The sequence below is a fragment of the Ailuropoda melanoleuca genome, chromosome 13 (genome assembly GCF_002007445.2).
Source record: "Ailuropoda melanoleuca isolate Jingjing chromosome 13, ASM200744v2, whole genome shotgun sequence".
NCBI classification, from domain to species: Eukaryota; Metazoa; Chordata; class Mammalia; order Carnivora; family Ursidae; genus Ailuropoda; species Ailuropoda melanoleuca.
In genome coordinates, this window is record NC_048230.1 from 30,476,390 (window position 1) to 30,500,482 (window position 24,093).

At 37.8% G+C, this 24,093-nt stretch overlaps 1 protein-coding gene across 9 annotated transcripts in view; it reads left to right on the top strand.

The window, feature by feature from the left end:
* TANC2 (tetratricopeptide repeat, ankyrin repeat and coiled-coil containing 2) overlaps positions 1 to 24,093 on the top strand; it is a 363,080-nt gene that overhangs the window by 250,919 nt on the left and 88,068 nt on the right. For all 9 annotated transcript variants that reach the window (XM_034641081.1, XM_034641080.1, XM_034641082.1 and 6 more), the window contains 2 exons: positions 18,862 to 19,143; positions 23,424 to 23,557. In XM_034641081.1, coding sequence (XP_034496972.1) covers positions 18,862 to 19,143; positions 23,424 to 23,557 — 416 coding nt within the window. The remainder of the gene's footprint in view (positions 1 to 18,861; positions 19,144 to 23,423; positions 23,558 to 24,093) is intronic.

The following is a 24,093-nucleotide window of genomic DNA, read 5'->3' on the forward strand; positions in this document are numbered from 1 at the left end:
TTAGGAAACGTGTCACATCATGCTTTCTATTTTATTTAAAGAAACATACAAATTTCAGTCTTATTTTGGTTTTATATATTTTTCTTCTGGCTGTGGTTGAAGTAAAACAACTTTACCCAAAAAAAGTAATAATAAAATGATTGAAACATTTTGTAGTATACACTAAGATAAATCTTTCTACATTAGAGATAGATCTTTCTATATTTTAAAATATTACTCAAACAAGTCCTATGAAATAGTTTTTTAATCATAATAAATGGATTTTAACTCACAAGTGATGGGTTTTAAATAACTCTTGATCTTCAGAAAAGGTGGTTAATGGTCATGTACACTGCAGTGTATCTGCTGGCTACTAAATTTACTGAGTGATTCGAAGTATAGAGATTATCTGAATAATGTCTTTTGAGGATATGTCTAAAGAGTTAGCAAGCATTTATTGGACATTTCATATAGACATTCTTGCATTATTCTGTTTAGAGCAGTGGTTCTCAAACTTTTTGTTATCAGCACCCTTTTACACATTTAAAATTACTGAGGGCCTTAAAAACTTGGGTTTATAAGAGTTATATTTATTGATATTTGCCATATTAGAAGTTAAAACTGAGAAAGTGTTAAAATATCTGTTCGTTTTTCAAAAACAGAAGTAGACCCAGTATTTGCTAACATCATATAAGCTCTGGAAAATTCTACCATACACTTGTGAGAGAATGAGCATGGAAAAAGACAAGTAACTTCTTAGTATTAAATAGTTTTGATTTCGTGGACCCCGTGAAAGTGTCTTGAAAACCCCCCAGGGATCCCCAGATCGCACTTGAAGAACCACTGGTTTACAGAATACCACTGCAATTGAAGATAAGTGCCTTTACATCTTTAAGGACCATACAGTCTATTTACAGAAATGCAAAAAAAGTATAGTTTTAGAATTGGTTAAAAGTTGTTAATAAACATTGTGTAAGAGTACAGGCACAGAGCTGTACTTTGCATCTCCGTGACTTACTTATTTTATGACTGGAAGTTTGTACCTCTTAAATCCCCTCTATGTAGTTCACCCTTCCCCCACCCACCTCCCTTCTGGCAGCCACCAGTTTGTTTTCTGTATTTAAGAGTCTTTTTCATTCATTTGTTTTTAGATTCTATATATTCGTGAAATCGTGTGGTTTTTGTCTTTCTCAGTCTACCTAAGTTTTTCGCATCATTTTTATATTTCCAAGCTGGCAGGACTTCTTCCAGCTTTGTATAGAAGTACTTTTTGAATATTTTTCCTGAGTTCACTTAGCTTTCAAGAGATACCTTCATTCTGGAATTCTAAGCTATCAGTGTATAATTCTTTAATCATCTTATCACTAACATTTATTACGCTTTGCGTTAGAAGAGCCAGCCTGTTTTCACTAATGCTTTGTAGTTGTGTTCTTTAAATGGAATGACTGAAACCTTACAGATTATTCCCAGAGTTGATACACAATGGCTCTGTTATCGAGTACTGACCATTCTACATGAAATCCAACACTTAAAACAGTTGCCAGAGTACCTGTGCAATAAATGTTTATTTGAATTAATTTTTAAAAAAAGACTACAGGCATAGTTCGTTTAATAGTTACCTTAATAATAACTGCAGTTGTTTGATCATAATGGTAGTGTTTTGACCACTGAAGCAGAAGTTGCTGGGTAACATCTGAGCTAGAATTTGGATCTTAAGTGAGGTATTAACACTAACATTTGCCATAAAAAAAAAAACCCCAAAAACAAAACAAAAAAAAAAGCACACACACACACACAAACCCCCCCCACACACAAAAAAACCAGAGCAAAGATAAAATACAGAATAAAGAAAAACAATAGAAAGAATTTTTTAAAAACATTCACATTTGCTTCATTAGTAAAAAGTCTCTTTTTTTTTACTTCTCAAAGCAGCTGTTTTGAACAACTGTTCTACCAAAATTGGTTTCCAGAGACCCAGCCCAACAATGGGGAGAAGGTCACATAAGTGCACTGTCCAGGATCCCATTGCAGGAAGTTAGTAGATTCCTAGCTGTCAACCATCCAAGAGCCTGAGCTCTAATGGTAAAACAGTTACAGAAGATTGTGTCCTAGTAGTGCAGAGTGTATAGCTGGGTAACCAACCATAAATGCGTTTTCTAGTCTCAAAGCCTAATGTCTTTGATAGATAGTAATTTGAAACATTATTAAAGTTTTTAATTCAAGTTTTAAAAATTATTTTGGAGTTCATTTTTAAAAGTTTAATCGCCATTGTGTTAATGTGGAGTTATGCTAGAATAACCTACCTGAAAACTCTAACTCTTTCTGACCATCTTAATGGACCCTCTTCTTCCACAGAGAAAGACGGAAACTAAGTTTGCTGTCCAGCCAAAGGAAGGAAGGTTGTTGGTTTTTAAGGATAAATGTAATAAACCTTATGATGGAATATATAAAGGGAACAAGGGGGAATTAAAATACACAAAACAGATCATAGCATACTGACTTCCAGTAGTAGCTACTTGGGGTAAATTAACAATAAATTATGAATGATAATATTCTAACACTGTTCTGCTTGAAGAGATTACACAGTCCTAATTAAAACTTTTTTCCCAATATATGTTGGTTTCCCTAGGACTTTTACTAAATCCCGTTACTAAGTGGCCATTCACAAGCATTGGCTTTAGTTCATAGCTACCTTAGTAGATACTAGGTGGGAGGGCATTTGTGCAAATGATAATCTGACTCATTGGCAGAGTTTATATGAAATTGACCCTGCTACAGTTAATGTTGCTTTGTCAAAGCAAAATATTGAATTTTCATCAAATAAAATCAGTGCATCACAATATTTGTGAGTCCCTTTTCCAGAACAATGAATTCATTATGAAGATGACTAAGATGTGTGTCATGAAGCTAATATGCTTACATTAGCCCACTGAGTCACACACCCCTGAGGTTCTTAGTCATCTTGATCATGACCTGGCTGGCTCTTACATTTACAAGAGAATATTTCCAACATTGTCTTCTGTCTCACTGTTCACTGTTCTATTTTTACAAGATTAGATTTCTTTTAAAATCCAGAATTAAGGTTGCATGCACATACTGCCTATAGATAAATATTAGATGGGTAGATGGTAATCTTTAATTGTATGAAGTTGACCCTCGCACCCCCAGCCAGCTCTTTTGGAAAGTACCTTAAAATTTGAAAATGCAGTATTCAATCTGGATGTCTTTGAATGTCTGCTAGAAACTAGTTATGCTTTTCGTAGTAGTCTGGCAATGATTTTTTAAAGCAGATCACTACTTGTTAAAGTAGCTCCAGATAGGTGCACAGATCTGGGTTTCATGTAAGCCAGCCTTATTTAGTAAATTTCATCTTAAAGTTTGAGAATCCAAACAGTAGCTAATATACAACAAAGTTCCCCTGCACAACCCACAAGGGAGAAATAACCTTTGAGGAAGAGAAGAGACTATAAAACACATCTATAAAACACATGGTCTTCTAACAGGCACATGTTGACCCCTTGCATTAAATAACACACTACTTAAAAAAGCCTGTGGAGTAATATGAAAGAAATTCTAATCATAATATCTAATTCTGCAAGAACAAATCACTGAAAATATTTTTAAGTACCTTAAATGCAATAAAGGAAAAATAAGTAACCATTATGACATTTTGATGTTTTGATCTAATTGAGATTTAAAGAATCAGCTTCCCAATTAATCTACCATTATTTTCTCCAAAAGTGACTAAATCCTATTAAGTAATCATATTGCCAGTAAATTTACCTAAGTAACCCTTTGCAAAACATTTTTTTTTAAGATTTTATTTATTTATTTGACAGAGACAGCCAGTGAGAGAGGCAACACAAGCAGGGGGAATGGGAGAGGAAGAAGCAGGCTCCCAGCAGAGCAGGGAGCACGATGTGGGGCTCAATCCCAGGACCCTAGGATCAGGCCCTGAGCCAAAGGCAGACGTTTAATGACTGAGCCACCCAGGCGCCCCAAAACATTTTTTGATTCTGTAAAATGATTTAAACTTTCCAATCTTGTGTATAAAAGTTTTTTTATGGTGGGGCATCTGAGTGGCTCAGTCAGTTTAGTGCCTGCCTTCGGCTCAGGTCATGATCTCAGGGTCCTGGGATGGAGCCCCATGTAGAGGTCCCTACTCAGCAAGGAGGCTGCTTCTCCCTCTGACTCTGCCCTTACCCCTGCTGTGCACTCTCTGTCTTGCTCAGTCACTCTCTCTCAAATTAAAAAAAAAAAAAATTTTTTTAAGTTTTTTTTATGGAATTACTCCCTAAGATATAATAAAATATAGAACTGGAAAGTTTCCTTTGTAGGACCATTGCTGTTTCATCACTGAGAGCTCACTTGAAAATGTTTAATCTCAGGGGCACCTGGATTGAGCGTCTAATCTTAGGGGCTCAGTTGGTTGAGTGTCTAACTTCATCTCAGCTCAGGTCTTGATCTCAAGGGTCGTGAGTTCGAGTCCCACATTGGGGCTCATGGAGCCTACTTAAGAAAAAAAAAAGTTTAATCTTAAATTTCAACTAATTAACCAGGTTTGATGCTCCAATAAAAATACATCTCATATCTCACGTTCAAGGCCAACAATTTAATAGCGTAAAACAGTTGACATAGTTATATAATTATTTTATCAAATGTTTCACATTTTAGAAGCTTTACTGTTTTTATATTTTCCCTACATTTTGAGGTATTTAACATGAGGAAACGTAAAAATTGAGAACATTTGAGAGAGTTAGGCTTTCCTTATCTCCTTTACAATTTTCCAAAGGGAAGATCCCTTCCTGAAAATCCCACTCAGCAATGACTCCAGATTTTTCTCAACAAATGTTTTCGTATAAGACTAATGTCAGGAATCTGAAATTTAATATACAGTTATTCAGAGACTCAAAGTATAATTTGTCAGAGTAAAATAAGTCTCTTCCCTTTTTTACCCCCACATTAATAGAACAAAATGGACTTCTTAAAACACTAAGACAAATGTTGAGAATGGGACATTTTTGACAGATATAAAAATGATAGCTTGCATTTATTGGAGTTCTTATTCTTTGTAGTCACAGTGCTAAGAGCTTTAAACATGTTCTTTTTTTTTAATCCCTACAACCCTTTGATCTAAGTAGTGGTAATAAGGCACTGGGATTTACAGAGGTTAAATAACTTGCTCAAGGTTACATGTCTAGTCATTGGCAGTGCCAGGATTCATTTCATATCTGGCCGATTCCAGATCCTGTGCTCTTAACCACCATAATATACAGTGTCATAGACAGTACAATATAAAAAGCAATGCGTAATGTAATAATGTACCAATACAATGGCTAATTGTAGATACTCAGGACTCTGGGGTATTAGGTATGGGAAAGAGAGCTGCATATCAACACTAACTGCCAATGGCTGCCTTTCGGTGGCAACTCTGATCAAACAGGGCACCACTGTGATTCATTAGCCCAAACTAGCTCCTACTTCCCTATTTCTATTAATAGTGCCCCAGTTTTTCTCTCACCTAGGTTTTAACTCTTGAAGTCATCTTTGAATCATTGTCTTCATTATCTCCTACTTCCAGTCACTTAGGACGCCCTGAGGATTCTACTCTCCCAGTTTCTCCCATTCTTCCCATGTTCTCCATTCTCCATACAGCTAATTAGCTTGTCTCCCTCCTCTGGTCTTTCCAAATTCGAATCAAGCTAACGCAGGGCTTGCCAGATTAGTCCTTCTAAAATGCAGCTCAGATAATGTCATTTCTCCGTCTTGTAGTTATCATTGCTATCATCTTTCTCTGGTCCAGAAATTTGAAAAATCAAAAAGTTTTGGAGAGGACAGGTTATGGTTTATTAGTACCTTTAAAAATTAACTTTGTTGGGAGCACCTGGGTGGCTCAGTCGTTGGGCGTCTGCCTTCGGCTCGGCGTGATCCCAGCGTTCTGGGATCGAGCCCCACATCAGTCTCCTCCGATGGGAGCCTGCTTCTTCCTCTCCCACTCCCCCTGCTTGTGTTCCCTCTCTCGCTGGCTGTCTCTCTCTCTGTGTCGAGTGGATAAGTGAAATCTTAAAAAAAAAAAAAAAAAGTAACTTTGTCGATACTTACGAAAAACTAAATAATATTCTTTAGAATGGACACTGCCAGATGGAGCATGAAACAGAACCTGTGTAGCAGATATACTAGATAATGTATGAGAAACTTGCCTACACAATGCTTAATGAATTTTATTCATTCAAAAGCAAAGTCTTAAGTCACTTCTGTGCTAGTTGAGAATTAACACAATAAATTGTACAATAAGACCCTTTTCCATATGGAGTCACTGACAGCAGCTCAGTGAGAGAGAGAGAGTGCAAGTGGGGGGAGGAGCAGAGGGAGAAGGACAAGCAAACTCCGCACTGAGCAAGAAGTCTGACATGGGGCTTGATACCATGGCCCTGAGATCATGACCTGAGCTGAAACCAACAGTCAGATGCTCAACTGACTGAATCACTCAGGTGCCCCAACTCAGTGTTTTTTAACTGAGTTAACTGAACCATAACAAGGAAGACAAGTAGAGTAATTAAGAAAGAAGTAATAGATAAATAAACATAATAAATTATGTTTAAGATAAGGGAGAAGATAAATTGTAATGTGAAAGATATCTAGAACCAATAAGTAAAGGAATTATAATGGAAAGAAATTACTTTTGCATTTATTTTTTAAAGCACTTAAAAAGAGGGTAAAAAGGCAGCCCATGAAATGAGAAAAAATACTAGCAAAGCATATAATTGATAAGGGGTTAATATCCAAAATACATACAGAAGTCCTATAACTCAATAGCAAAAAAAGTAATAACCCAATTTTAAAAGGTTGCCTGGGTGGCTTAGTCCGTTAAACATCTGACTGTTGATCTCAGCTCAGGTCTTGATCTCAGGATCATGAATTCAAGCCCTGCATTGGGCTCCATGCCCAACATGGAGCCTACTTTAAAATAAAATATAATAAAATAAATAAAAATGGGCAAAGGACTTGAATAGGCATTTCTCCAAAGAAAGCATACAGATGGCCAACAGGTATTTGAAAAGATGTTCAACACCACTAATCATCAGGGAAATGCAAATGAAAACCGCAGTGAGATATCACCTCACACCTGTTAGAATGGCCATTAGAAAACACACACATATACAAAGAAAATAACAAGGAGATAGAGAAATTGAAACCCTTGTGCACTGTTGTTAGGAATGCAAAATGGTGCAACCACTATGGAAAACAGCATGGTGATTCCTCAAAAAGTTAAAAATAAAACTACTGTATGATCCAGCAATCCTACTTCCGGGTATATTTCCAGAAGACTTGAAATCGGGATCTCAAAGAGATATTTGCACTCCTTTGTTCATTGCAGCATTATTCACAGTAGTGAAGAGGTGGAAAGGACCTAAATATCCATTGATGGATGAATGGATAAAGAGAATGTGCCATATACATACAATAGAATGTTATTCAGCTATTTTAAAAAAAAAGGAAATTCTGTTATTTGCTAAAACATGGATGATCTTTGATGATAATTATGCTAAATTAAACCAGTCACAGAAGGACAAATAACACATGATTTCACTCACGTGAGGTATCCAAAGTAGTCACACTCCTCAAAACACAAAGTAGAATGGTGTATGCTAGGGCCTGGATGGAGGGGAAAATGAGGAGTGCTGTTCAATGGGTGAAGTTTCAGTCATGCAAGATGAAAAAGTTCTAGAGATCTCTACAACATCTTGCTTATATTGATGATCCTGTGTGCTTATTTGCCATCAAATATTTTCTTTGGTGAAGAAGCATCTGTTCAAATATTTTGTCCACTCTTTATTGCCTTGTTTCTTGTTATTGAGTTTTCAGAGTTTGTTATATAGTTTGGATACAAGTTCTTTATGAGACACATGTTTTGCAAATATTTTTCCCATATTACAGCTTTTTTTTCCATTCTCTTAACAGTATCTTTTGAAGAACAAAAGTGTTTAGAAATCCAGTTTATGAATTTTTGCCTTGATGGATCATTCTTATGGTGTTGTGTCTAAGATTTTTTTGACTAACCAAAGATAAAAATATCTTCTGCTATATATTTTTCCAGAAGTTTTACAGTTTCAGGTTTTACAGTTTCAGTTTAGGTCTCTGATTGATTTTAATTTTTATATATGGTGCATGATGTGTATGAAAGTATTTTTGGTTTTTTTTTTTTTGCATATACGTATCCAATTGTTCCAATGCCATTTGTTGTAAAGTCAACAAAAATCTTATATATTAATCTATGTAGTTCCCATTTCTGGTGTTCTTCATTTCTTTGTGTTAATCCATATTTCTATCTGGTGACTTTTTTCTTCTGCCTGAAGGTCTTTTTTTTTTTTTTTAACATTTCTTGTATTGAGGATCTGCTGGTGATTAATTTTTTTCAGCTTTTATGTGGCTGAAAAAGTCTTTATTTCACCATTACTTTTGAAAGATAAATTTAAATTTTCACTGGGTTTATAATTTTAGGTTGACAGGTTTTTTTCTTTCCATAATATAAAGCTGTAGGTCCACTGTCTTCTCATTTGGATTGTTTCTGAGAAGAAATCTGTCATCTTTATCTTTGTTCCTCTGTACTTCAAGTCTTTATTCTGTGGCTGTTTTTAAGATTTTCTGTTTATCTCTGGTTTTTAGCAGTTTGATTATGATGTGTCTTGGTGTCGTTTTCTTCATATTTGTTGTACTTGGGGCTCATTGAGCTTCTTAGATCTGTGAGTTTATAGTTTTCATCAAATCTAGAAATTTTATAGCTACTATTTTTTTAAGATTTTTTATGTGACACAGAGAGAGAGCACAAGCAGGGGGAGAAGCAGACAGAGGGAGAGGGAGAAGGAAACAGGGAGCCCACATGGGGCTTGATCCCAGGACACTGGGATTATGACCTGAGCCGAAGGCAGACACTTAACTGACTGAGCCACCTAGATGCCCCTATTATTTCTTTAAATATGTTTTCTGTCACCCACCTTCAGGGACTCCAGATACCTATATTTGGTCACTTGGAGTTGTCTCACAGTTCACTGATGCTTTTCTTTTCATTCTTTTTTTTAAGATTTTATTTATTTGAGAGGAGAGAGAGAGAGTATGAGTGGTATGGGGAGAGGGAGAGGGACAAGCAGACTCCCCACGGAGCGGAGAGCCCAATGTGGGGCTTTATCCCAGGACTCTAAGATCGTGACCTGAGCTGAAGATAGATGCCTAACCCGCTGAGGCACCCAGGTGCCCCTACTGATGCTTTTTTTATTTTAGAGGATTATTTTTTCTCTGTATTTTTAATTTTGGATAGCTTTTATTCCTGTGTCTTCAAGGCCACTCATCCTTTCATTTCTATTGTTGTAGTTTCATCTAATAGTTCAACTGGGTCTTTTATATCTTCCATGTCCCAACCTTTTGAACACATAGAATATTGTTATAATTACTATTTTAATATCTCTCTCTGATAATTCTAACATCTGTGTCAGTTCTGGGCCAGTTTCAATTAGTTGATTTTTCTCCTAATTATGGTTCCTTTTTTCCTGCTTCTTTTCATACTTAACAATCTCTGTTTGGATGCCAGACATAGTGGATTTTACCTTACTGCATGTTGGATATTTTTATACTCTTACAAATATTCTTCAACTTTTTTTAGGAATGTTGAAGGTATTTGGAAATAGTATGATTAATTTTGGGTCTTGCCTTTAAGATTTGTTGAGTAGGACCAGAACAGTATTTATTATAGGTTTTATTATTCTATACTACTGAGCCAAGACTTCTGAATATCCTACCCAATGTTCTGGAAATTGTGTGGTTTTCTATTCTGGCTGCTATAATAGGCACTATTCAGGCCCTCTTCCCTCTAATCAACTTGGATAGGTCATCTCCTGGTGTTGGGCAGCTTTCTCACATACATGGGCCAGTCAGTACTCTACCTTCCACAGATCTTCAGATTTATTTCTGTTCAGTGCTCACCTTCTCAGAACTCTGTCCTTTGAACAGTTGCTGCCTTAGTTTCCCTGGATTCTCAGTTCCATCTCCTCAACTCAGGGAGTCTGCCAGAATCTGACTGGGTTTTCCCTCCTACATTATGGCCTGGAAATTCTCTTAAGGCAGTAAGTGAGCATGAAGTATCCCTATTGTTTTCCATCTCTCAGGAATCATTATTTTTCATTGCTATGTCTAATGTCTTGAAAACCATTGTTTTATATAGTTAGTCTAGAGGTTTGTTTGTTTGGGGATTCTTTTAGGTAGGAGAGTAAATATAGTCTTTTTTATTCCATCTTGGACAGAGGTAGAAATTCATGTCATGTTTTTAAAAAGAAAATTATAGATGAAGTGGACCAGAGCATAAACCCATCTCTCATGAGAAGATGACTGGCTTAGGGGCACCGAGGTGGCTCAATCAGTTAAGTGTCTGACTCTTGATTTCAGCTCAGGCCATGATCTCAGGGTCATGAGTTGCGTTGACCCTCACCAAGCATGGAGCCTACTTAAGATTCTCTCTCCCTCTCCCACTGCCCCTCCCCTCCTGCTCTCTCTCTCTTTTCCATGCATGCATGTGCGCACATGCAAAAAAACAAAAACCAAAAAAACAAAAACAAATTTCTTGTCTTGGTAGTTAGAATTGGGTTCTCTGTGAACTAAACTAATATTGTTAATATTAAATACGGTCATTTGTTGCACAAGAATAAATCTCAACATGTAGCATTAGCAAGACCTCAGTTACTAAATGGATTTGTGTAGATCCAGCCTTCTCAGTAACTTTTCTAAAAGAAGCAAGAATTGTCTTTAGAAATATCTGTCCTGTCCTCTCTGTACACTAGCTCTAAGACACCATTTTTCTCCCTTCCCCCAGCTTCCTGTAGGAATAGTATTCTTTGATTATTGGTGCTTAGGTCAACATCCAGGCCCTGCCTGTGATATGCACAGAGCTTGGAAAATAACATTTTTTCGTCTCTATCTTGTTATTCAATGGCCCACTTGTTTATGACAGTTGCCTTTAAACAGGAATGTATCCCTGAAAGGTACCAAATGAATGACTCATTTCTTTTTATTATTATAGTATAGAACAGTGATTTTTCAAAGACCTGAATTTTCATCCCTTCACTGTCTTCCTTGATCCCTCCTGCTCTACCAAAGTGAAGTGTATACCATTATATTTCCCTGCAGTTGGGGAAGAAAAATCCATATTAACCATTTTAATTCATGAATTCGTTTATTAAATGTTATTGAATATATCTACCCTATGACAAGAACTGTACTAGTTAGTAAGTTAATTAGGCTAATAACTTGATCGGTTAGGTGACTGTAGTAGGGCAAGTTGATGACATGTGAGGGTAGAGTGTAGAGATTGACATGATCGTAACAGATTGATTGATTGATAGATTTGGTAGCTGTATGCAAAAGGAACGATAACCTATTTAAGTACATAGTAAAAGCAAGAGATGTTGAGAACCTAAAGTATATGGCTGCCATTCATTGAGGATTAAGGTTCTGAGCTAAGAACTTAACATACATGTTCTCCTTTAGCCTAATGGGGTAAGTACTCTTATTACCCTCATTTACAGGTGACAAAATTGAGACTTAGAGTGATCAGCACCTCCCCCAGGGTTATACCACTCTAGTAGCAGTGGAATAGGAAGGAAAAAAAAGAATTATATCTGAGAGATATTCCTCAATAATTATTCTTTTTTAAGATTTACTAATTTATTTTAGAGAGAGAGAGAAAGAGCATGAGCAGGGGGAGGGACAGAAGGAGACGGAGAGAGTCTCAGGCAGACTCTTTGCTGAGCATGGAGTCCCATTCCTCAAGAATTATTGATAGGACTTGTGAAAATTAGATATAAATATTAAGGAAGAAGAAATCCTAATGAGTGTCAAGACTCTATCTGGAAAGACCAGGCAGATTGGTGATATTTCATTAACTGAGATAATAAATGGAAGAGAAAGAATAGATTAAGGTGAGTGAGACAGTAACTTTACTTTTAAACACTTGAAGTTTGTGGTTTCTATTGGAAATCCAAATAGATAGCTCTTGTGAGTTGTTGGAGATGTTGTATAGGAGTTTGATAACAAGGTAATGAGGAACAGAAATACAAATGGTCACCACTTAGATAGTTGTGAAAGCTATTAGCCTATTCCTTTGAGATTATCCAGGGAGATCATGAAGAAGAAAAAAATGAAATATAGAACTGAGAATCCCTATCTTAGGGATGTGCAGAAGAGGAGGAATCCTTTAAGACACATCAGGAGGAGAGGACAAAAAAAGAACTTGAAGGAAGTGTTGCCATGTGAAGCCCAAGAAGAGAACGTATTTCCAAAAGTGGGGGTTAGTTAAAAATGTTAAATACTGAGGAGTGGTTAAGAAGCATAAAGACTGGAAAAAGAAATCATCGTACTTAACAATTAGAAAGTCTTTAGTGACTTTAACCAAAACAATTTGAGCAGATACACTGTTGAATAATACGGGAGGAGGCCAAGCTAGAGTGTGCGATTCGTGCAGAAGGGAAGAGAGCAAGCAGGGCTCTTACAAAATGTTGGGTAGGGAAAGGAAAAAGGGAGGTGAGTCAGGAGCCTCAAAGGGACAAGGGCTTAAAGAGAGTCAGTATGTTCTTAATATCCTTTTTGCTAAGTTTTGTTTTCAATAAGTGTGTGTGGGAGGGGGGTGATTATGGTTACTCTGGATGTCTTTTTGGCTTGATGATGTCGCTAGTAGTAGCCACTTACACAGTTAACCGCCAGACACTGTCCTAGGCACATCACATCTGTTAACTCATCTAATCCTCACAGTGTCATTGTTATCCCTATTTTTAAAATGAGGAAGACTGAGATATCCAGAGCCTAAGTAATTATCCTGAGGTCACACAACCAGGAAGTAACAGAGACAGGATACAAACTAAGGGATCCTGGCTCTGAGTCCACAGTTTTTCCTACTCTGCTATGTTTCCTTATTCACCCCAAAAGTGATTCTGCTTTGTTTAACAACCTTTTTTTTTAAACAGAAGTTATCTGGAATGAACATTTCTCAGACTGTTTTCTTTAGATTGTCTTTTAAGACCTGCTTCAAATTGCTTTACATTCTTTAGAAACTCATTTCCTGGTGTAGGAATAGCTACCTACTGTAGTCCTACCCAGAGCAGCAAGAATAAACAATAGACCCTAAAGAGATTTGACTCCCGTAAATGGGAGAGTGAACCTTCTAGAAACTCAGTAGATGAATCAACCCCTACCCTGGTTTAAACATTTCTTAAGAAAAAAAATAAGCATTTTTTTTTTTTGCCTTATGTTTGATGCTAATGTGATATCAGGGTTTGTCTGAAGCACATGTGTTTTTTTCTCTGCTTAATGTTGAGCATGGCATGCATGTCATGAACCCTAAGAATGAGCCTGAAATTATCTTTTGTTCTGAGGAACAGAGGTGCTTCCAGGCTAGACTTTACAGTCATTGTAGAAGAATGTGAGGAAACACAACTCTGCTCCTGTTTGCACCAGACCTTGGCTGTGTTACACACACCCTTTCTTCTGCCAGTCCTGTGACTGACTTCTTTTAAGATGATTCATGATTGTTTTCCATGAGTAAATATGCTTTAGTCTAAATCCACTTAGAGCTCCTTTGCCTCCACTTCCCCTTCCCCTTTTCCCCTTACTGCAGCTGTTTATATTTGCATTTGGGCAGGCTGATCTCCTAGCCTTAGTGCACTTTAGTGTTGCTGTTTTTTAATGTTTACACTTTGCCTTAGTTAAAGAAAGGTCTGTTTTCTCCATAAGCCTAGGTATATAATTACACTTATTGATGGTCTCACCGAGAGTGTTTCCTAGAGAGAACTCATTCGTCTGCCACAAGCCTGATTTGCCTCAAAGAGATCCCCACACCAACCGAGTCTGGAGTGGTTATTAAATCTTTTTAAAACAACTTTCCGAAGCTTGTCTTATGTGTGTACCCTGTTGAAATGATTCCTTTCCATGTTTTTTTTTCCCTTTAACATTTTATTAGGAAAATTTTCAGATATACCAGAAAAGAAAGAATCTTACAATTTACACATACCCACCACCTTGATTGTATCATGAACATTTTGCTATCTTATTTTATCACCTGTCAATCCCATTTGCCCATCTCTTACCGACCCATCATTTTTTATGAATTCTGAAGTAAATTATAGATATCAGTAAACTTCTTTAAAAAAAAAAAAAAGACTATTTATTTGAGAGAGAGGGAGAGCATGTTCTCGAGCCAGGGTGGAGGCGACAGGAGAGAATCTTCAAGCAGGCTCCCCGCAGAGCCTAACCCAAGGCTCGATCTCACACTTCTGTGATCAGGCCTGAGCCGGAAACCAAGAGTCAGAAACTTCACCAGCTGAGCCACCCAGGCACCCCAGTATCCTTTATTAGAATGCTTTGAGAGGGGTGGGATGGTCTTTGCTGTGCTGAGACTGCCAACTCTTGAGTGCCAGGGATAAGAAAGCCACATCTGTTACTAAACAGTATGGATTAGCTCATCTTTTTTCCCTTAGCTCAGCTGTAGTTGTGGTAATTTCTCGCAGATTATTTCAGTGTTTCTGCCTTAGAAAATCTCTTGGAAGCCAGCTGATATCCCAAAGAAACATTTATTTAGGAATATGAACTCCACACAGAACATCCATTACCTCCATGTCACACAATGCAGGCCAAAGTGCTTTCTTGTTCGTATGCCCTAAATTAATGTTGGTACATAGGAAGTAGGACTTTCTTTTATCATACTGAGCTGACAAAAGCCTTAGGTTCTGAGGTACAGAAATTGTTTCTAGGCTGTTCTTGGCGTCTACAGTTGTTTTACCATATGGTGCAGGGCTAATTTTGTCTGTTCTTCCCTTGAGGCTTTTGTGAATTGATTACATTTTTAGAAAATTTTTTAAATAACTTTTTAAAATGTCAAAGCTTTCTCAGTAGAATAAAATATGATGGGAGATTACGTCAACATGAGAACAAGTTAAGAGAATTTTTCTCAAAAACTTAAGCATTTAAATTGAGTCTGTACTTAATTTCATATTATAAATTAGCATTGGTCATATTCATGAAAGTCCCTTTGGTACTAAATATGAAGTAACCTTAGACCTGAAGAAATAAGTTAGTATAGAAATCAAATGAGAGTGTCTGTAGCTCTTCTCTCTCTGGAGAGGTCATTTCTGGCCAAGCACATAGTTCCTAAAAGGAAGCACAGGAGAAGTGAAGGAGAAAGAAGACAGTTTAACCATCAGCTAAGCCTAATCAATCCTGGTCATCAGGGGGATCATTCAGGTCACTTTCAGATTTGAAAGTGACATAGAGCAGTTGCAACATAATATATTGGAAAAAACCTGGATTTTTAGTCAGAATTAGGTTTTGTTTCTAGTTCGAAACTAGCTGTGTGACTTTAGGTCTCGCTGGGCCCAATTAGACTCATCTCAAGCCAATTGATCTATTTTTTCCTTTCTCCTGGGGGGTCCTGGCACTGCTCATCCCGATCTCAGTGTGTCTGGGTGCCCACCAAGCAAGCTCAGGTACCCACAAAGCCCCAAGTGGGTAACAGCCACCTACTATCAAGTGACATGGAAGATGGTGGAGTAGGGAGCTCCACCAATCAGTCCGCCAATGAAGCAGCCATCAAGCTGTCAAGTCTGACAGAATCAACCTTTTTAGAACTGGAATTGCTAAATGAAAAATTAAAAAAGGAGATTATAAAACCGTATGATCCCATCTTGGGTTTTTAAAATAAGTATTTATGGTACAGAAAAAAAATCAATATATATGAGTAAAGTTTCTCTCTGGCTACTGGGAGAACAATTATTATCTTGTTTATCTGCTATTCCTAAATTTTCTATAGTGAATATGTATTACTTCTGTAAAAAAAATACCAAAAAGCAAAATAGAACAGTTTGGCAGTTTCTCAAAAAGTTAAACATAGAGTTTCCAGATGACTCAGCAATACCACTCCTAGATATATACCCAAGATAACTGAAAACATATGTACACAAAAACTTGTACATGAATGTTTATACTAGCATAATTCATAATAGCCAAAGAGTGGAAACAAATCAGATGTTTATCAGATAAATTGATAAAATATAATATATCCATATAATGGACTATTACTCAACAATAAAAAGAATGAAGTACTGATACATGTTTCGACATGAATGAACTTCAAAAACATGCTAAATGAGCCAGACACAAAAGGTCACATATTACACAATAACATTTATTGTATATGTCCAGAATAGGCAAACCAAAGGAAGTCTGATTGCCGGGGTCTGGGAGGAAGGGGGACTGGGGAGTAACAGCTAATGGGTATAGAGTTTTCTTTGGGGGATGATAAAAATGTAAGGAGGGCATGTATTGCATGGTGCACTGGGTGTTACACACAACTAATGAATCATCGAACTTTACATCAGAAACCAGGGATGTACTGTATGGTGACTAACATAATATAATTAAAAAAACATTAAAAAAATGTTCGGGAATTAGATAGTGACGGTTGCACAACTTTGTGAATATATAGTTGACTCTTGAACAACACAGATTTGAACTGTGCTGGTTGACTTATATGCGAATTTTTTACAGACTATACTATACATGTGTTTTGTCTTAGGATTTTCTTACTAACATTTTCTTTTCTCTAGCTTTCTTTATTGTAAGAATATAGTATATAGTATGTATAACATACAAAATATGTGTTAATTGACTGCCAGTAAGGCTTTGAGTCAGATAGACTATTAGTAAAGTTTTGGGGAGTCAAATGTTACACGTGGATTTTGAACTCCATGAGGCACCAGCTCCTCTAACCCCGCATGTAGTTCAAGGCTCAACTGTACTAAAAACCACTGAACTGTATACTTTAAAAGGGTGAATTTTATCTGTAAAGTGTAGCTCAATAAAGTAATGTTTAAGAAAGGTAAAATAGACTATGAGCTACAAGCCATTAGAATTAAAAAGAATATATTTAGCAAGTTATAGTTGAATTTTTTTACTGAATTCTGTACCTACAGTTATGGATTTTTTTTAATTTTTATTTTAAGTCCAGTTAATATACAGTGTTATATGGGCCTGTAGTTGTGGGTTTTATTATTTTATTTTGTTAGTTATGGATTTTAAAAGAGTAAGCTTTGTTAAAGAGATGAGAATCAGGAAATTATAAGCAATTATATAGCTGAATCTCCACAGCCTTTTTTTTTTAAAGTGAAAATTTGGGACATTTTTAAATGGATATAGGAAACTATTTTCTTCTCTTTTTAGAGTTTGGCATTATATTTTTAATTATTTGCACTATTTTTGGAATTATTTTTTTTTTAATGCTGTTACCATTCTAATAGTTTTCAGAGAGTTTTTAATGAGAGTATGTACATGTATGCTTGCTTGTGAGATTTTCTCAAGTAAGCTGCCATCTATCAATCCCATTTAATGATGTGTAAGTGGTTTAAGTATGTTCTAGAATAATATAAGCAGTATAAATAGATCTCATTTCCCCCTTTTATGTTTTCCTTTTTCCTGTCCTCATTCCCTTCCCCTGGGCTTTAGTCTCCAAAATATAAAATGGGGTTAGAGTATAATACCTTATTTTTTAATTAATTCTTTTGATAAGCATTTATTGAATAACCTGCTATTTGTCAAAGCACCATGCTAAGGTTAAAGATACAAAAATAAAATACCTGGTTCCTGGGGTGCCTGGCTGGCTCAGTCAGTAGAGCAAGCGACTCTTGATCTTGGGGTCGTGAGTTCAAGCCACACACTGGGCATAGAGCTTACTTTAAAAACAACAACAGCAACAGCCTGGTTCCAGCCAGATAAAATGATACATCTTAGAGCTACTCTCTGAACAGTTAAGAAGACATTTAACCCAGATAGGGGAGGTCATAGAGAAGACTTCTTTCTACCATTAATAAAATTAGAAGGTTGATCTTTGAAACCAAGTTTCATCTATTATGCTTTTTTAGAAAACTATTGAAAGTAGAGCTCATGCTTGGCTCTTAGCACATCCCACAGCTACAGAAGCACAGAAAAATCTTGAGAAAAGCAGTAGGATCTGTCTCCAAGACATGGTGTATATAAGCCAAAACTCCTTATTGGTTTGTTGTTGTTGTTTTTTTAATTGGCATGAATACAAACAGTAGAGGAGCAAAGACTTGAGGTCAAAGTTTGGTTTCTGCTTCCTTGACTGCTTAACATGTTGAAGACTTTTTAAACTATCCGAGCTTTTAGAGGCTTTGCTTATCCTAAATATACCTACTAAACTAAAAAGAAAAATACCATTATGAACTTAAAAGGAATTACTATTTTCACTGGTATTTTTAAAGAAACAGACACATCCTCTTTGCATTGCCTAATAAGCAGTGGGATAGCCACGTTAGTTTAAATATTTAAATTTAAATATTTAAATATATCCTTACTGGTTGGTAAAGAGCTGATGCTGTAAGCCGCCTGGATGCTCTGCCATAGCCTGGACTCTCCCCCAGGGACTCCAACCCCGTATCTCCCCACAGTCCAGCAGCTCAAAAGTTATCTCCAGGCATAGAAGGAAGCCTTAAGGACCCTGCTTCTGTACTACTTTGACATCCATCCTGAGTGCTGGTGCTGGGCCTTCCCCACTATTTAATAATTTTGAATATCACCCCATCTTTCTGACTGTTCCGTTAATCATTGGCATTTTAACTATGTTTGTTTTCTGCCGACCAGAGTATCAAATGACCCTAGCTCACCTGCTGTTGCTTATCTGTGTAGAAGCAAAGCTGAGTTGCATTATTTGCTGAATAACCCAGAATACCTTCGTACTGTAACTAATAGTCTCCTAAACCATGCTGCGCTTCTGTATTTCTTTCAATGATAACAGTTTGGCCTGAGTTCTGTGTTCTCTTATTGTTCTTCCAGTTCACTTTGCACCTTATAGGCCTCCAGATATCTCCCTGAAGCCTCTGCTCTTTGAAGTGCCCAGCATCACTACAGAGTCCGTGTTTGTTGGCCGGGATTGGGTTTTCCACGAAATAGATGCTCAACTTCAGAGTTCAAATGCCAGTGTGAACCAAGGAGTAGTGATTGTGGGAAATATTGGGTTTGGCAAAACTGCCATCATCTCTAGACTGGTGGCCCTCAGCTGCCACGGAACACGGATGAGACAGATCGCCTCCGACAGCCCACACGCCTCCCCCAAACGTACGTATTCCTTTTTAATGAATGCCCTGCTTCGTTGCTCTGAAAGTTTTTCTGATAAATTAAGCCTTACATCCTTTTATTTTCTGATCTGCAAAACCTGACTTGCACGAGAGGACCATTAATTGAGAGATGAGAGAAAGAATGTAATACTCTGTTTACATTTAACCCACATACCTAGCGGTCATCTAAGTGTGACTGAGAAAACCTTTCTCTGGAATAAATTTATGACTCCTCCCTTCTGGCGGTCTGGCTAGTCTGTCCTTTGGACAATGACTACAGCATCGCCTGTAAGAGCCGTTTGCATCCATCACTGTCAGCTGTTGCTCAGCCAGGGCCCGTGTCTTCTTGTTCCGAGCCCGCACAGGCTGTTTGCAGCCTTCGCTTCCTTGCTTTTGATGTCAGTACTGTATTGCTTGGGCTTGAACTTCATTGGGTCCTTGAACGGTTTCTCCTGCTTCCTTGTGAAAACATGCTGAGGTCTAATATATATTCATACTTGTCTCATCACAGGCAGGGCACAGCTTAACGATCACCACTAGGATCTTGTTTGTTTTTAAAATACTCACATGGTCCTTAGTACCAGGCATTCTCTAAGATCTTTACCAATATTAATTCACCCAATCCTCTTATCAACTCAGTAAGGTAGTTCCTGTTATCTTCATGTCACAGAGAAGTGATCTGAGGCTCAAAGAGGTTAAGTAGACCTCCCAGGTTTCAAAGCCAGTAAATGGTGAAACAAGAATTTGAGCCTATGCAGTCTGTTTCAGAGGCCAGTCTCTTACCCACTTTGCTGTCCTGCCTCTCCCTATTGGAGGAACTCATCTGAAGAAAGGAAATGTATAGATGTTCTTCCTATATAACCTATCTGTATAGAACCAGTCTACCTGGTTTCTGTTAGTTAAAACAGAACCAGAAACTTTTGCTCTGCTAGTCCAAATCAATAATCTAGCTCACTGCAACTTTTCAGCCAGCAACCACTAGAAATGGTTTGAGATCATAGTAGTTACAGAGTCTAGCACATGCTAGAAACTCAACAGGAACTCACTTCGCATCCTCCAGACATTCTGGCTTCCTGATGAAATTAATTAGCTGTCTCCTGTCATTAAGTAGGCACATTACCTCTGGTTAACTTAATGTGGATATCTCACATGGACAAGAGCTAGTGTCTACAGAGAAAACTGGTTGAACTGAAAGTCCCTATTTACCAGGGTCTGATTAAAATTGGTATGGAAGAATTCCTTTCTCACCAGCACTATCATGCTTAGTTTCTGCAGGAAGCTTTTCTGAGGTGGATTGGCATTGTGTCATGGGAGCCAAGAGCCCAGAGTTTAAGCCCCAACACTCAATTGACTACATATACTTTGTAACTTGAGAATTTTAATTGAATTTTTTAGACCTGTTTTCTCATCTGTAAAATGAGGAAGTGATCTTTAAGATTTCTTCCTGTGTTAAAATTCTGTGATTCTAAAAACGTATCTTCTTGAAGTTGAAAAGTAGTTGAAATTAACTTTCCAACCTATTCCAGAATTTTCCTTTGAGGCTTAAATATCACACCAGACTACATCTTATCTGAATAATCCCAGAGGTTAACTCTTTGAGTGTGTCAGAAAGAAAACCAGATAGCTAATGTCTCTCTGACTCCTCTGTATATCACTGTTGCAGATAACAGAATGGTAGAATCCTGCAGGACAGAATAAATCCCAAAGGCAAAATGAGCTGTTTTCTAAGAAAGCAAAGCTACCTGGGAGAGCAAGAGTTAATAGAACACAGCCTAGGTGTTCCCCAAAGCAGAGGTTCTTTAAAGGTAGTTCATTAAGTCATTCTCTGACATCCATTGCTTTTTATCTCCAGAGATACTCTAAAAATACCAGGACGCTGCCATTCTTGAGATAAATGTCCATATGTTGCGACTGTAGATTTGCCCTGATAGTGAACTTTCAAAAACTTAAAAATGGTGTCAGAGGAGATAGACTATGTGGTTATGTATTTATCAGAATTACACAGAGCCAGCAGTCGCCTTGCACAAAATAATTTTCGTTGTAATCTGCCGAAGTCCAAACTACATCCTACCTCTGCCACCTTCCCAGAACCACCAGCCCTTAAGAAGGGTCAAGAATAAGTGACTGATAAAGGATGTGAGCTGTTTTTCGACATTAATCTCTTATTATGTAAGCTGGTGCTGGGGGTTTTACTGGCAGCAGCAGAATTTCTTTCATTAATGAGTAAGAATGATGTCTGTATGGAGAGATGGCTTAATTTTTCCACAGAGTTTAATTTACATCAAGCTTGGATAGGTTTATTTGAATTCCCAGTGGCTTTCCTAACCTTCCGTCAGTGATACCAATGATACAGTTGTAGAAATAATGAAAACAAGTTGGAAAGTCGTTGGAGCTCCCAGCTTCCATCTCTTCATCATCTGCCTTCTTTCTTCCACCCCTGCCTCCTCTACACTGCGCAGTACTGCTCTAAAAGATGTGAGCCGCTCAGCCTGCAGACCTGCATCGCCGGGCCCTGTCCTTCCCCCACAGACACTCAGCCCCCGGCCCGCCCCCTCCTTGTCATTTCCCTGGGAAGGTACAGAAAAGCTGTCAGGGCAGGCACTAGCCTGTCATCCTGCTTTCCACCCACACCCCTTCCCAAACCTGACTCCCCCGTCAGTCTCCACCACCAAACCCCCCCCCCCCCCAGCACAGACACACAAAGAATAAAAACATGCTGTAAAAATAGACCCATTGTGCAATTTAGGCATTATTACATTAACTACAAGTATACTCCGTGTGGTAGTTAGGGAAGCTCTTAATGCAAAACTATCTTTTCCCATCACTAAGAGTCTCAGTGTAGGTATTATTTGGATTTGACATTTGCCAACAGCTGCCAAGCCCCCAGACAGCTGTTAAGTAAATAACCCCTACCCTCCCTAGTCTACTCATTTCAGAAGTCTCCTTTGCCAGTTTGCTGTGCATATTGACTGCTGCCTACCTATGAACTTATTTCTCCTGTTTTCTGGGTGCCAAGCAGAGAGTAAAGATGCTTCAACGAAAAGGAGGGCATCTCCAAAAGGCAGTGGCTAGAAGACGGAGGGTATTCAGGCAGTAATTGCCCACAAAATCAAATACCAGATAAAGGGAATGGGGTGGGGAGAAGGAGTGAACAACAGAAGTGATACAGTGACAGTCACTGAGCTTTACCTCAGTTCACACATTTTCAGTCTTTTTCCACTGCCGCCTCCCACTCCTGTCCTCCTACAGTTATTCTGAACTCGGCTCCGGTGACCAGAGAATTCACTCTCCCAGCTGGATGGAAGAAGTCTTAATTCAGTCCTACTGGTGGGGAGTTAAATGAGGACTACCTTCCCCTATTCTTCCTCCTTTTCAATGGCTAGTGACCATCAACAACCTCCTGATTTTGGTACCCATTTTTATACCATGATCTGTATCCATGTATATATAGTCTATAATTTCTAGTAGGAGATAAGACATTTTCTTTTCTTTTTTTTTTTTTTTAAAGATTTTATTTATTTATTCGACAGAGATAGAGACAGCCAGTGAGAGAGGGAACACAAGCAGGGGGAGTGGGAGAGGAAGAAGCAGGCTCATAGCGGAAGAGCCTGACGTGGGGCTCGATCCCACAACGCTGGGATCACGCCNATATAATTTCTAGTAGGAGATAAGACATTTTCTTAATAACATGAACAAATGGAATTTTTTAAAAACAGCTTTATTAAAGTACAATTCACATACCACACAAATCACCCACTTAAATTGTTCAACTTAGTGCTTTTTAATATATTCACAAAGTTGTACAGCAATCAGCATAATCTAATCTCGGAACAGTCTTATCTCCCCCTAAAAGAAATGCCCACTAGTGGTCAACCTCCATTCTCCCCCTAACTCCCTACCTTCACCCCTATATAACCACCAATTTACTTTTTGTCTCTATGGATTTCTTTGCTCTGGGAATTTCATACAAAGAGAATCATATAATAGATGGTCTTTTATAACTGGCTTCTTTGAATGAGTGTAATATTCCATTGTATGGATATTCCATATTCCATATTTTAACCGTTTGTCAGTTGATGGACATTTGGGTTGTTTTCGCTTTTGCACTGTTATGAATCTTGCTTCTTTGAACATTTGTGTACAAGTTTTTCTATAGACTTAAGTTTTTATTTCTCATGGAGTAGAATTGCTGGATCACAGAACAAATGGAATTTAACCAATCTTCCTTTAATTCAGGGCTTTATGAATATCTCATGCAAACATCTCATCTTTTTAATCCAGATGTGGATGCCAACAGAGAGCTGCCACTCACACAGCCACCTTCAGCCCACTCATCCATCCCCAGTGGAAGCTGCCCAGGAACCCCAGAAATGCGCAGGCGGCAGGAGGAGGCTATGCGGAGACTAGCCTCACAGGTACAATAGGGTTTCCCGGGTGCGGGCATGCCAGTTTCATCTTAACATCAAGGGGCAGAGGTAGGGGGACCCTTGGCACAATGGACAGAAATGTGTACAGGTATACCATGAGACCATGGAGAAAAGTTTCTTTGCTGCTCCTAGAAAAATACTTTGTCATTAAGGAATGAAAGCCTTATTGTTTGAAAGGCCCTCAGAAATAACCAGAGTCCCATAATAAATAGATAAGGAAGTTGAGACTCAAAGAAGTTGTATGATTCACCCAAATCACATTATAAGCACTCAGTAGTTTTTTATTTTTATTCCTAGTACAAAACTCTTCCTGCTATACTATACTGTCCATAATATTTTTTATATGTTTGGGTTTTAAATTTCTGTTTTCATCAAAGTAACATATGCATAATTTTCAAAAATCAAATAAAGCTCAGAGACTTATAATAAAAAGTGGCAGTTCATTTTCCCTCCTCACCCCAAAGGCAGAGACTCTCAACCCCTGAGGCTGTTCTTCGGATCTTTACCTCCACTGTTTCTAAATA